The 14,143-nt window shown below is 41.5% G+C and overlaps 1 protein-coding gene across 10 annotated transcripts in view; it reads left to right on the top strand.

Moving 5' to 3' along the window:
* PIKFYVE (phosphoinositide kinase, FYVE finger containing) overlaps positions 1-14,143 on the top strand; it is a 65,808-nt gene that overhangs the window by 40,350 nt on the left and 11,315 nt on the right. For 7 of the 10 annotated variants that reach the window (XM_014954409.1, XM_014954412.1, XM_014954408.1 and 4 more), the window contains 13 exons: positions 620-1,800; positions 3,218-3,321; positions 4,283-4,354; positions 5,969-6,140; positions 7,485-7,663; positions 8,128-8,241; positions 9,489-9,597; positions 9,711-9,865; positions 10,389-10,479; positions 11,452-11,512; positions 12,117-12,260; positions 12,431-12,551; positions 13,669-13,764. In XM_014954409.1, the coding sequence (XP_014809895.1) occupies positions 620-1,800; positions 3,218-3,321; positions 4,283-4,354; positions 5,969-6,140; positions 7,485-7,663; positions 8,128-8,241; positions 9,489-9,597; positions 9,711-9,865; positions 10,389-10,479; positions 11,452-11,512; positions 12,117-12,260; positions 12,431-12,551; positions 13,669-13,764 (2,599 nt within the window). Of the gene's footprint in view, positions 1-619; positions 1,801-3,217; positions 3,322-4,282; positions 4,355-5,968; positions 6,141-7,484; positions 7,664-8,127; positions 8,242-9,488; positions 9,598-9,710; positions 9,866-10,388; positions 10,480-11,451; positions 11,513-12,116; positions 12,261-12,430; positions 12,552-12,928; positions 12,970-13,668; positions 13,765-14,143 lie in introns of all 10 variants that reach the window. The other 3 variants (XM_014954413.1, XM_014954411.1, XR_001413380.1) reach the window with 2 other exon arrangements.

Genomic DNA, 14,143 nt, shown 5'->3' with positions numbered 1-14,143 from the left:
AATCAAAATTTGCCTTCTTATGATTTGTGCACATTGCCCTTTCTACAGTCATTGTACACCTTTGAGAAACCAGGTTCCTTGTCTGTAACCCCTTTAGCTGTGGAAGTCAGCAAAGGAAGAAATGGCTGCTTGACGGGTTACCAGTGGTGCTGGTATACATAAATGCTGTTGATGCAAATCTTAAAGGAGATGCAGTCTTTGTATCTTTCCCCCTTCCGCTTCACATGCCCCCATCACCCTTTAAATTGCACTCCAGATTTTGTAGGCTTTTGACTTGTGACGATGAGCGAATGTTCCTTGGAGAGTAGTGGTTCTTTTGCTGCAATGCTGCTGCTGCTTTTAATATACACTGTTTGGGCACCAGTGTGTTCCATGTGGCCTTCACTTGGACTTTATGAGGACTTGTTTTACAAAACAGGAGAAGTTTTATAGCAAATGCTTGGTTTGCTTGCAAAAATAAGTTAATTCAGTAGAGTGATGTGAATTTCTGCAGCTGGTTTGTGCTACCAATGTTACTTGCTCTTAGTCTCTGTTACAATCTCTTCAGTGTGTGCAGTAACTACAGTTAGCCTGCTCTTAGGTGTCATCCTAACTCCTATGGTTTTTTTGTTTCTTCTAGAGCAGACAAAAACTCTGATGTTCTTCGAAGGGTGTCCTCAGCACCTGGGTTGCACTATCAAGTTGTGCGGTGCTGCAGAGTATGAGCTGGCCCGTGTGAAGGAGATCTTGATCTTCATGGTCTGTGTGGCTTATCATTCCCAGCTGGAAATCTCTTTCCTTATGGACGAGTTTGCCATGCCTCCTACTCTAACCAAAAACACTTCCTTTCACTCCCTTATTGAGGAGCCAGGAGATGAAAGCGAACAGCAGAACCTCTTCAATGGTGAGGAGTTCAGCACAGCAGTCAGAGACATTGAACTATCCTCTGAAAAGCTGCCTATAATCTCTGAGTCAGTGTCCTCTGATGAGGCCAGCTTACTTGAACAAAGAGGTTTATTTGAGAGAGGTGACCAAGAGAACAGTCAACTGGAAACGATGTCCTCAAAACAGCAAGAGCACCACAAAGCGGAGTCACCGTTTCCAGTTTTCAACTCTGTACCCCCTGCAATACCTGAAACATCCCTGCTGCCACTCCATGGCATGGACCAGCACTTGGTCACTCTGGAGAGCCAGACACTAGAGCCTCTTCAACAGGTAAATGATCTGCAGGGGTCCAAGAGTCAGATGAGAGTCTTCAGAGACCCTCTTCAGGATGATACTGGTTTATATGTCACAGAAGAGGTAACATCTTCTGAGGATCGTCTTAAGACTTACTCTGCAGCATTTAAACAGGAGTTGAAAGATGTCATTCTTTGTATTTCTCCCGTAATGCTGTTCCGTGAACCATTTCTTTTGACTGAAAAAGGCATGAGGTGCCCTGCCCGGGAATACTTCCCTGAGCAAGTTTATTGGTCTCCTCTCCTCAATAAGGAATACAAGGAGTTAGAGAGCAGAAGGAAGAGACAACTACTGCGGGATCTCTCTGGACTACAAGGGATGAATGGGAGTATCCAAGCCAAGGCTATCCAAATCTTACCTTCTCATGAGCTGGTTAATACCAGAATAGCAGAACATCTAGGTGATAGCCAGAGCTTAGCCAGAATGCTGGCTGACTATCGGGCCAGAGGAGGGAGGATACTACAGAAGAGCACAGATCCCTTTGCCCAAAGTAAGGATGTATCTAGTGTCCCTACTGGAAAAACTGGGTGCAGAATTGAAGAAGATGAGAAGGGTCAGAGTGAATCCTCGTGGTCTCATAAGGTAAGATTCAAACCTATGTTACTGAAAACCCAGATTACATCAGTTTCTCCTGGTAATATAGAAGGTGTAGATGTTCAATGTTTGTTGGGTTTCTTTTTTTTTTTTTTCTTTCCCTTCCCTCTGTTTTTTAACGCTGGGCTCAACCTGAATTTTAGATTGCGGTGCTCTGGGCACTTAAATCAGTATAACTAGGGACTATGTGGATATAAGAAGGCAAAAGAAGACACTGACTGTAAATTTCACTGAGAAGGGAAGAGGTTGTGAGACTGCTGTCTGAGAAATGCATAAAGTCAGCCAAGAATCAGCGTATTACATTGCCCATTCAACTCCATATGTGACTGATTTCTGAAAATGAAGGGGGAGCAAACTTAGGGAAGTTCCTGAAACCTGAGGTTTCTTGCTGCTTGTATTAGTGATTTCTAGAAGTGTAAGGTTTTCATCTTCTGGGGGCTTAATGTCATGGAAATAGCAGTAGGCTGTGATTACATTGGAGTATTTGACTGTTTGTAAGAGTTTGGATGATCTGAAAAATTAGAATCTCATAATAGGGGGAGGGGAATCTTCCTTGAAATTTCAAAGCAAGGCAGTATGTGTTTGTAATAAAAATACTTAAAGTTTTGGGAAACTGCCATGAAAGCAACTAACTTTTTATCTCAGGAAAGGAATCTTGGGACTTTCTTGAACTGAAAACTGTTCAGGAAAAACATCTATGAACAACAGTAGCAGAAATGCTCTCCTGAAAGAGTCAAACATTTTGGTTTCTGAGCCAGTCAGCTCACAAGTTCACGAACAGAAGTCACTTTTTAATTGATGCTTAAATGTAAATCTGTATAGCTTCACAGGCTGTAATCTTACCAACTATAAGACTAGCCCTTGCTCTGGATCAGACTGGTTGATGCTGTTTTAAATTTATTCAGTGATCAAAGAAAAGTATTTGGTAACTTCATAGCTCTGTAGGGTGTGGAAGGGAAAACAGCTCCATTCCAGCAGCAGCAAGGTAACTCTTCACAGCAGACTGAAAGTTGGAAGGCTTTCTATGGCCTGAATGAGTAATTGAGGTATAATATATTGGCAGAGTTTTAACTCCAAGATGTCCTAAACTGTGCAGTGCTTTGGAGACTGTAGATGTTTGTCTCAAGGCTTTTGTTGTTTTGTGTTTCCCTTCGCTTCCTTTCCACAGAAACACAGGCAAACACATTGATTTTATTATGCATGTTAGTTATGTTCTAAAAACGTCAGTTAACAATTATACGTGGTACAAGTCTACCTGAAACTCAGAGATAATGCAAGGTTAATCTGCTTGAAAGGAGTAAGCAGAGGTTTGTCTGAAAAAAAAAAATCACTAGAATAGAATTTTGTCATCAGGGCTTGTGTGTGATTGGAGGTGTCTGTAACCAGTGAGTTGTTTTCTCTCTAGCAGGTGGATTGCCTGAGTCCAGTAAACCATCAGAGGCTCTGTGTTCTCTTCAGTAGCTCTTCTGCTCAGTCCAGCAATGCTCCAAGTGCCTGTGTTAGCCCCTGGTATGAAAACTACTCCTCTACAGCTTGTATAGTTGCTTTTTTTTTTTTCCCTAAATCAAGGTCAGTGTTCACCTCAATGGTATTTCTTTGAGGACTCCTTGGTAGGTTGTGACCATCCTGTAAGATGAACTGTTGCCAGAGGGATTTTGTCTTGCCTGGTCAGGTTGATCCAGAGCAGCACCCTATAGCTGCTCTGGATCCCTTTGTAATCCCCAAGGCATGAATGAGAAAGCCCAGCATAAAACCAAATGTTTCAGTTGGTTCTTTCACTGCAGAGTAATGCATGTGTGGGGAGGGCACTGCCTGCAGTCTTGTGAGAAAGAATTAGTGTATATAAACACAGAAGAACATCCAAGCCCAAGAATAAGTCTTGAGAGAATCGAATCTCAGAATACTTCTAGATTGCATGATCTGGGAGTGGCATTTGAATATGTTGCTATATTTCCCATGTCAGTGGTGTTAAGAGGTTTAAATATTTCCAGTTTAAGGGGCTGTAATTTGTTAATTTTGTGCAACCTACGACGTGCTTCTAGCCTTGCTAAACGGGAGAGGTTCTGAGGAAACAAAAGTTACTATTAAATCTTCTAGAAGAATAAGGTTTTCTTAAGGCATTTTTTCATCTTCTGGATGTAAGCTTTTTGTAGCTCTTTATACATTAGTGTTTGAGGCTTCAAGGTGCCTAGGCTTCTGTGCCTAGATATTCTTGACCATGATCATCAGAAGTGCAATTGAATTGCATTCTACTTTTAAATGCCAACTTTAAAGTTGTTCTAGTAGGACTCTGATCTCAGTATTAGCAAACCTGACAGCAGAGATCTGGGAAGGGTAATCAAGAGGGGGAAAAAAAGCCTTTGAAGGTATACAGGGCTGAAAACATGCCAGGAGTAGGTGCACCTAAAGGCCATTGCACAGCTAACAAGGGCAGCAACCACCCTCTGAAACTTTTCTTTCTCTGCTTTAGGATTGTGACCATGGAATTCTATGGGAAAAATGACTTGACTCTAGGGATTTTTCTGGAGCGCTACTGTTTCAGGTGAGGACGAACTTACTCTAAATCTAAACAAAACAAAAGCTTTTGATATCGTTGTGAAGTTGACCCACTGCCCTCTTCATAGACTCTACTTCCTGTGCACTTAAGAGAACAGCATGCAAGTCTGCAGAACTATCCCAGTATGGGTTACCACTTAAATCTGTTGCTCCCTTTGCTTTATTATTATGCTGTAGTGAAACAGGAACTGGATTTAAGAATACAGTTAAACTTGCTCACTTCTTCCAAGCAAATGCAATCACTGCTTTTCCACTTCAGCCCTGTTCTCATTTCCTTTAATGAGGAAGAGGAACAGATGATGAAATGAGACTTAAGAGTTGATAAAGACAGATGTATTCATTTAGCACTTTCTTGTAGCAATTAGGGCTCTAAGGGGCCTCTGAGCATGCATTCCAAATGGCTGTTTTTCAAGACAAGTAACTGTCCTAATCCCAACTTTCTGAGGTTCCTATTTGAATTTTCATACAAATTCTGGAAAAAGACCCTACTCCTTTAGTGTTATCTGAACATCTGACAGTTAGGCTTTGTCACATGAGCAAGGTGGCTAATTTAAATGATCTAGAACACTTAACCCTGGCAAAGTACTGTGTAGCTTATTTCATCTGACAGAGGTGCAAGTTGTTAAGTTTCAGTAATAACTGTTACTGCCAGAACTGCATACAGAGTCTCAGCAGGCTGTGAAGCTGGATGGGTAGCCTATGGCTTCTCAAAAGACAAGATTACTCCGTTTTCTCCATTGGCCACTTGCAGTAGCAAAATGCTGTTAATGTTCTGCCTTCTGTGGAGGAACAAGTATTTCTCCTTGTGCTGATCAATGAGGAGGAGAAGCTTAGCTGTCCACTTCTAAGTTCTTGTTTGTCTCTGCTGACTAGCTATTGTGTGCTTGAGTGGATGCTTTTCAATCTCCTTAGTTTCAGTAATTAAAATTTTTTTTTTTTTTTTTTTTTGCGTATGAACAAGGAGGTTCTGGGCTTTTTTAGACTCTCTGATTTTGAAGAATTCCCTATTTTGCTTTGATACCTAGACAATTTAACCTTTATTTTTCTGATGCTAGTCTCTCTTCCCTGACTTAAATGAAAGACATCCAAAGAGACAGGTCACAGGTTTTTCTGTTCAAAGGGGTTACATGGCACTATTTTGCTCGCTTTTTCCTTCAGGAGCTGAAACATTATAATTTTGAAGGCTATTTAGCACACCTTTGTCCTCAGCAGCCTTTGCTCTGTGCACTGCCAAAGTGGTCTTCTAATTTGGTGCCAAGCGCTCCCAGGTGTTTGATCCATATTTTGTGGACTGTGGAATACGTTTGTAGGCAGTGATTCATTGTAAAAAGACAGTGATAGCAACCAGTATCCTGTTACTGGACCTGTACAGTTTGGGACCTATACAGCTGTTGCTGGCAAGGGAGCTTCCCTACATGCTATTCCTGAATGAGTACAATTCACTTTGCAAAAACAGCCTTCACTTAAAGAATTAGAAACCTTTTTACAGTAAAGATAAATATTACTGTGATATTAAAAGGCATATTAAATATGTTGAATCAGTTTTTCAGTAGTGTCTGCCTTATGATCATTTGTAAGTGTTTCTGTTTCTCTCCATAAGGCCTTCCTACCAATGCCCCAGCATGTTCTGTGAAACACCGATGGTGCACCACATCCGTCGCTTTGTTCACGGGCAAGGCTGTGTGCAAATCGTGTTAAAGGAGCTGGACTCCCCGGTCCCTGGCTACCAGCACACCATTCTTACTTACTCCTGGTGTAGACTGTGCAAGCAGGTAAGGATGTGGATTTAAGAATAACTGCTGTTCCAGTTCAGTATTCCTGTTGTGGCTGGCCTTGTAAGGAAAGACAGCATTTTTGAGAAAACACTCATCCCTGGAGCTATGGCTAAACGAGCAGAAAACCTGTTACTGTTACAGATGTGCTCACTTACCTACAAATTCCTCTTGTAGAATTGGGGCTGTTGAAGGTGAAATGCTTTGTGTGAGGTAGTCCTGTTGGAAAGTGTCAAACCAGGCTCTGAGAGGATAGGTTTAAGTGGATGTATTGCTGGAAACTAGTATCTGACACGTGGACAAAATGGAGTTGCCCTCTTAGAGGTGAAGAGTTTGGTCCCTTCCCTGCAGTGAGTCAGTACGAGCGTCAAAAGTATTTATGGGGAAGGGCAGACACTGAGACCTACTGGCTTAGTAATTGGCTAAAACCACTTGGTATTCTTTGATCTGCTATGGACTGTACAGTCTGCATTGCATCAATGGGATGTCCAGACTTCCTTTAGTCATTAGAAAGTAAGTAAAATCTTCATTAGAGGAAAGATAAATTGCTTTAAAAAAACCACAAGGTAGTAAGTTGTGTATTATCTGAAACTTGTTCTGTAATTTAGCTAAGAAAACATTACCAACTGGATACTCATCTCTACTAAACAGTGTAAAACTTAAGAGCCTTCAAAGTGATGAGAGTTCATGCAGTGTCTGAATGTGAAACACCTTAATTACCTATGCGGATGACTCATTTCACCTACTTATGCTGCTTAAATGTGGGTGTTGGATTTAAAGATACCTGGAGGAAGTTAATGTAGTTGCTAAAGGCAAGCCCTATGCTGCTGTGTATATACACCTGTTCTATAACCTTTTATTTCTGTGTGCTCATGTAAACACTAATATGTTTGTGGCTATTAAGTATGTGTAAAGTGGTGACTACTCTAAGCTTGCAAACACTGCTGAAGCTGAAATACACTGCAGAATAATGCCAATATATTTGTTGTTGAAGAATCACCAGGGAAAAAGTATACAATGAAAGCATTGCTGCTGACTGGGTTGCTGGAAATTGTCTCTATGCAGAGAAGTAGCATCCCAGATATAAGCTTTTGTCAAGGGTATGTTTGCACTCCCCCAACTTAGCACCTCTCATCTTCATCAACTAGCAAGTGGTGTTTTTCTGATTTATTTAACTATGTCTTAGCATTTATGCAAAGCTAAGGCCATTTTTGTTGTCTGTCTACTGTGTTCCAGGGTTATGGATGCTTTTGGTACTAGAAATACTAGATTGCTGTCTAGGTTAGGCTGTCCTTAATCTTGGTTGAAGGATGAAATTAAGACACTTGGCTTTCAATTTTTCAGGTGACACCGGTCGTTCCCCTTTCCAATGATTCTTGGTCTATGTCTTTTGCAAAATACCTTGAGCTGAGATTCTATGGGCACCAGTACACTCGAAGGGCCAATGCAGAGCCTTGTGGTCATTCCATTCACCATGACTATCACCAGTATTTCTCCTATAATCAGATGGTGGCATCTTTCAGGTGAGGACCACTGCTAAAAATTTCCTTTTCTCTCTAGTACTATGTGAAGCATATTGCTCTAGTAAGGATTAATCAGGTCTGTTATTCACTTGAGTACAGCTTAACTGCACTATAACAACAAGTGTAGGATGTGTGCTGGCTTGCAAAGGGCATTGTGGTGCCGTCACTGTCCTGGATGGGGTGGGCAGTGTTCCCAAGAATAGATGGCTCTAGTTTGATACAGAAGGGAAATGATTTTCCTTCCCTAATCTTGAAAATTTTCAGAATTTTGTTTTTGCAACATGATCTGTGGTTTTACTTTTTGCCTAGGAGACAAATGAACAGGGTGTTATTGTTACTAAAACTGTAGCCCTGGACACGTTGACAGTGCCCCTTTTCATATAAGGGCCACAAACTGCAACATGGCGTAGGATTAGTGCTATGTGGGGAGAATCATGTTAATAGATGTTGTATTGCATTCTCAGCTATTCTCCAATTCGGCTGCTTGAAGTGTGTGTTCCACTCCCCAAGATCTACATCAAACGGCAGGCTCCATCAAAGGTTTCTATTTTGCAGGATCTCAAGGATTTCTCTCAAAAGTAAGCTTTGTTTTTAATGCCTTCCTCACCTAATTTGTATTTTTCACTTTTATTAGCAGAATGTAAAACCATTTTTGCTAGTATAGCTAAGACTTGCTGAATATTCATTATTTAATAGAAAAATCATGGTAACGCTTGTATTTCGAAGTGAGAGTGGTACTGGAATCGTCTTTATTGCCTTTACCTGCTCTGTCTGTGCTATCTCTCACCTTTTCATCTGGTGGCAATTCAGCTTAAACATAGCCAGTAGGAACTAAGATTCTTCTTTTCTCAGACCCTGATTGTTGCATTGATATTTGAGTGATAGAGTGTGTTTCTGAATGATGTTGCCGAGCAGCCACTGAAAGGTTGACCATCAGCTGGTGTCTGAAATGTCACCTTTTCTTGCAAGATACTTTGTCTGTGCTTAAGAAGGTATTTCTAATTCCTTCCTCTACTACTAAAAATGGAACAGAGGAGGTGATCTAGAAAGCTTAATCTGAAAACTGCAGGTTACGCTTTGTACCCTTACCCTGTCATTCCTTTTTGGAAGATCTAACCAAGTTAGATCTTAACCTGCCTTCAGCCCAGAAAAACTGTGAAGGCATTGTTGAAATATTTTCATTATATTGGTCATGTGGCAACTAAACTCTGTCCTGTCTAAAAGTCGTTGTCAGCTATTGAATATGATAACAGTTGACAGTCTGATACCTTCTTGTAGTATCAGGTAAACTGCCATAAGCCTAGGCACCTTTTAAATGTAGGGACAAAAAAGTGGGACCACAGGCAGGATGGAAGCTGTATTAAGTCCAGCCTGACTGCTGTTCTGCCTGATGGCAGCCTTCCTGTATGGCTGATGTCTCTGTGACCAGCTGACTTCAGAATCTATGGAGCTTGGTTTGGAGCTGAAATAGAGTTACTCACTCGGACTGTGTCTGAGCCCTTCTGGTGCAGATGTAGCTTGCAGTCCCAAATGACACAACGGTTCCCCTCTGCTAGTAATGTGTTTGTGACCTTCCTGTTGCCCTCTGACAACTTCCACTGCTAAGTGTAAGTTTTGAAGAAGGTGGTCAGTGTGTGATTTCTAGGTGTCTGCTATACTGATGAATTTTTTCCATCTTTCCCTGTAAATTCAGTGGGACAGCCTACTGTGCAAAAGACTGTCATATATTGTCTTTTGTATTCTTAAATGCATTCAGACTTTTATTAAAGAATGTTGAAGTTGTTCCAAGTAGTCACAGCTTAACTCTTTGCACCCCTGTTGACAGGGTGGCACAAGTGTATCTTGCTGTTGATGATCGCCTTGCTTCTCTGAAAACGGATACTTTCAGCAAAACGAGAGAAGAGAAGATGGAAGACCTCTTTGCCCAAAAGGAGGTAATGGATGATTTCTGCATCGGCAGACCATAGTCTGCAAAGTGTGTGGAGAAGCCACTTAGATCTAGTGTTATCTCTGGTCACAGAACACTGACAGTTTTTTCTTTTGGCAGATGGAAGAGGGGGAGTTTCGAAACTGGACGGACAAAATCCAAGCAAGGCTGCTTTCATCATCGTTAGACACACCTCAACAGCTGCAATCTGTTTTTGAATCTCTCATAGCTAAAAAGCAAGGACTTTGTGAGATGCTACAAGCCTGGAATAATAGGTTAGAGGACACATGTTGGGATCATGAGCACCACTGATCCTGCGTGGGTTATAGAAGGGAAGAGGTTCTTTTGCACTTGCTCTTTCTGTAGCACACTGTATAGTGTGTTATAACAGCTTGTGCTGAATGTCCTCTGCTGGTTAAGACCACAGAGCTGGTTGATTGGAACAAAAATCTTTTGGGGCCGGATAATAAAAGTATTGTGCTGTAGAGCCCAGCATAGATTGCATCTGAGAGGAGAAAGTGTCATTTGAATAAAGGTGAAAAAGAGGGAAAGAGGGGAGCATGGGAAAGCAATTAATTGGGTGAAAATATATCAGAGGGGAAGAAGGTGTTCTGGTTTTGGCCATTTGAAACCTGGCTCTGGCACATGTTAGCAACCATCTGAGATTACAGTAAAGACTTGTGAAGGGATGCCTTCCTGTATTCTAGTGTGGAGAAACTTCATAACTTGTACCTTTCACAGCTCATAAGCGTAACCTAGCTTTTGATTAAATTTTCATTTCTGTATTTATTTATTAAGATTGCAGGATCTCTTCCAACAAGAGAAAGGGAGAAAACGTCCATCAGTACCACCCAGCCCTGGGAGACTGAGGCAAGGTGAAGAAAGCAAGGTACAAGTAGCAGGCTAGAAGCTAATTTTTATATTAATTTTTTTTTCCCCCCTCTGGGGCAACATAGTAGTCTTAAGACCGGCTTCAGTTCACTTAGTAAACTTGTTTCACTGCAACATATAGTTCTCAGCTGTAAAAGCTTGAAATGCATGTTAGTGTGTGTATCTTTTCCTAAAGATGTGAACCAAGAGCCATATCATGCAGAAGATGACCAAGTATGAATAGGATTTGGTGATTTTCTGTGATGTTTGTGTAGTATTAATTTGAACATGGAGAGCTGCACGCATTGTCAGGCAGGAGGTCATCTTGTTAGAGGCTAGATTGTTGCCCATCAGGTTTATGCCTTGTGAAAAAGGAAAGGGAAAATTTTTGGAGAGACAGAACAAAGAACACAGGAAGAACTGATCATGAATTTGCAGGTTCATCTCTGTTTTGTGATGCTTTCTGTGGGATCTGGCTGAGGGTGATTTTTGGACTGTTGCCTCAAGAGCTGTCTAAGGGTACAGTTGCCAGCATGCTGAACAACTGCCCTTTGGGGAGCTGGGACTCTGAGAAAATGTGCAAACTGTGAGGCAGTACAATATAAGCATCGTACAGAGAGGCTGAACTCCCAATTGTTCTGACGTTTGCAAGATGCACTAAGAAACTCTGTGAGACCCTGGATTTGCTCTGTTGCATGCATATGTATTCTTTCTGTCCTAATCTGTTAAAAGACACTTAACCTTGATCTAGCAGCGAGTAGGCTTGTGTAGAGGAAAAGTGTAATCTTTAAAGCAGCATACAGAGATGATAGCAGTCATAAGCATCTTGTGAAGCTGGGTTGGTGATGCCTTGTCTTTTTCATGTGGTGACAGTGCAGTGGGTGGGAGCATTCTGTGTTACATCTGCTTTTACAAGTGTTCTGCAAGGGCAGGAAGGGATACAGCTATAAAGAGCTTGCCTTCAACATTGGTATTTTGTTATTCTGCCTAGATCAGCAGCATGGATGCTTCCCCACGCAATGCTTCTCCAGCACTGCAAAATGGAGAGAAAGGTCTGTTGTTTGCTTATTTATTTTTCTTAAGTTACCAAAAGAAGCTTGCTGTAACTCTTTCCCTGAATTAACCTGAGAGCCTTTGTCAAATTTGATAATTTATGGAAGCAGTGAATCCCCATTGTGTCAGATGGGAATCAGACAATTTCAAGCTTACTATTATAAAAAGCAGAGTCTGCTTCTAACACGCTTCTAATTACTTAATATTATTAGTAACTTAATTTAATATTATAAATTAGCCAGCAAGGCTTTTCCTTTGAACTCAAGTTGAAAAACTTTCAGAGGCTTTCTAACTCAAAAGTTACATGGAATTTGGGAAATGCCTCTTGCCTCTTCTGTGAAGTGGCTGTGGGTGCTGAGACCTCTTACCCGTGAGGCATACTGACAGTTTGTGGGAACTGAAGGTCATGGGTGTAAATGCATGTGTCTTCTGGAGGTTATGTGCTGCATTGATCAGCTTGTCCACTCCTTTGCTCTGGGTGGCATTACCTGCTTTCTAAGTAAAAACTTCCTGAAGGTAGACGCTGGTGATAACTTGGCCTGGGAGCAAGCAGTATCATTTCTGGCAGCCATGTAAAATGCTTTTTTCTGTCCTCCTACTCAGAGGATCGTTTCTTGACTACTTTATCAAGCCAGAGCTCCACAAGCTCCACCCATCTTCAGCTGCCCACATCCCCAGAGGTTGTATCAGAGCATACGACTGGTGCCAACACGCTGTCTGAACAGGATACAACAAGCAGCTCAGAAGGTATAGTTCAGTTGTGGTCTTGTATTATTCCTCTTACTTCTCTGTGGTGAGTATACAAGATCCATTTAGGAAGCAGCAAATCCGGTCATTCTGTGGTCTACAACCATCCTTCTGAATTTACAGCTTGAAGTTTGATATTGTAATGCAGGCTTAACTTAATTCTGTTCCAGATGTGTTTGATGGACACTCACTGGGATCTACAGACAGCCAAGTGAAGGAGAAGTCTACTATGAAAGCTATTTTGGCTAACTTTTTGCCTGGAAACAACTATAATCCCATTCCATTTCCCTTGTAAGTACTGCATAATCTACATGATGTACAAAATTAGCAGCCTGGTCAAATTGCAAACTGAGCCGTGCATGCTTCCTTTACTCAGTATATAATTTAAGTCATCACTTGGGTTTGCCTCTGAATAAGCTGTAAAACTTCCTCAAGGCAGAAGTTCTCTGTGTCCCTCCTAGGTGTTTGTAGGTTACCTGCTTATTGATACCCTAGTGCATTTACAGTGTCATTTTCGCCTTCTCAGAACTCTTCTGAGAAGGGAGGGGGTGAGGGGAAGGGGGAGAAAGATGCCTTCTAACTTCATTGCTGCAGGGAGGGAGCAGAAACATCCTTCCTTAGCAAAGACTCACTAAAGCTACATGCCTGCTTCTTGTTCTTGCTTCCAGACCTCTTCCAAGGGTTGGACTCAAATTGGCATTGTCTGGGTGTAGGTCAGGTTCAATGGCTACTGCATGTGTCCTCAAGTCCTCCTCTCATGTGAAAATGGGCAGGCTGGAAAGTCTTTCAGCTACTTGGTCTGCGTGCTTTATAGTGTTTCTCGTTTGACATGAGCCTAAGTTTGGCAGCCTGAGTTTAACTTCAGTCCTACCCCCAGGGTACTAGTGGAGGCCATGGGCTAATGAGGTAAATGAAAAGTCAAATGACTGAACCCTATAAATAAGTAAAAAAAAAAAAAAAAGTATTACAGAAACCCAGGACTCTTTTTTGGGAATTTTCTGTGCTAAACTGCTTGTTCAGAAAAGAGTCCAGATTTGTCCCCTAATTTCACTCTGCAAGCTGTGCTGCAGGACAGTCAAAACAAACTCAGACAGGCTTTGGTGCCATTAGAAACAGTGGCTGCTAAACAGAAATAGACTCTTATTCTAACTTGGAGCTGGTCTTCTGATATAAGCAGCTTGCTTGAAGTGCTAATTGCCCTAACACATTACTGTTTAGATTTAACTGCATAGCTATGAATGTGTCTATTGTGAGAAGCTGATCTGGGAAGCTTTGGTTCCATGCTGAGACTTGCAGCTTGTGCCTGGGAGTGCAGTGATGAGATTTGAGTTTTGACCAAAATGTAACCTTTTCTTTCTACAAATTTTTATGATCTACTAACAGGATTCCCTATGTTCTTTTCATTTAGTGACCCGGATAAGCACTACCTAATGTATGAGCATGAACGTGTGCCTATTGCAGTCTGTGAGAAAGAACCAAGCTCCATCATAGCTTTTGCTCTCAGGTACTGGGGTGATTTTGCTGTTCACCTGACATACATTGTACTCTTACAACTTTTCTGCATAAGGAATTTTTAAATCCTGATGGTAGGGAACAAGCATGACAGAATTTATTCACTTGGCTGTGTGGAGAGTTTCTGCCACAGCTGAAGTTCTCTGCTTTTACTACTGAGAGATGGAAAGTAGGTTTTCCAACTTGCAACTGGATTTTGGACTTTTCTCAACCAACTCTAGTACACAAAAATGAATTAGTTGTGTAGTGTTCCATGTAATGTGATGTTGTTAGAGAAAGAAATGCAATTACATTTTGCTCAGCCCTCCAGCCTGAAGAAAGTCTAACTGAGCTAGGGAAGAACAGTTAGGTAGTCATACTACAGTCTCTCC

This window comes from Calidris pugnax, unplaced genomic scaffold (assembly GCF_001431845.1).
Source record: "Calidris pugnax isolate Ruff unplaced genomic scaffold, ASM143184v1 scaffold103, whole genome shotgun sequence".
Classification (NCBI taxonomy): Eukaryota; Metazoa; Chordata; class Aves; order Charadriiformes; family Scolopacidae; genus Calidris; species Calidris pugnax.
Note: the sequence above shows the minus strand (reverse complement) of the source record. Positions and strands in the feature narration are given on the sequence as shown.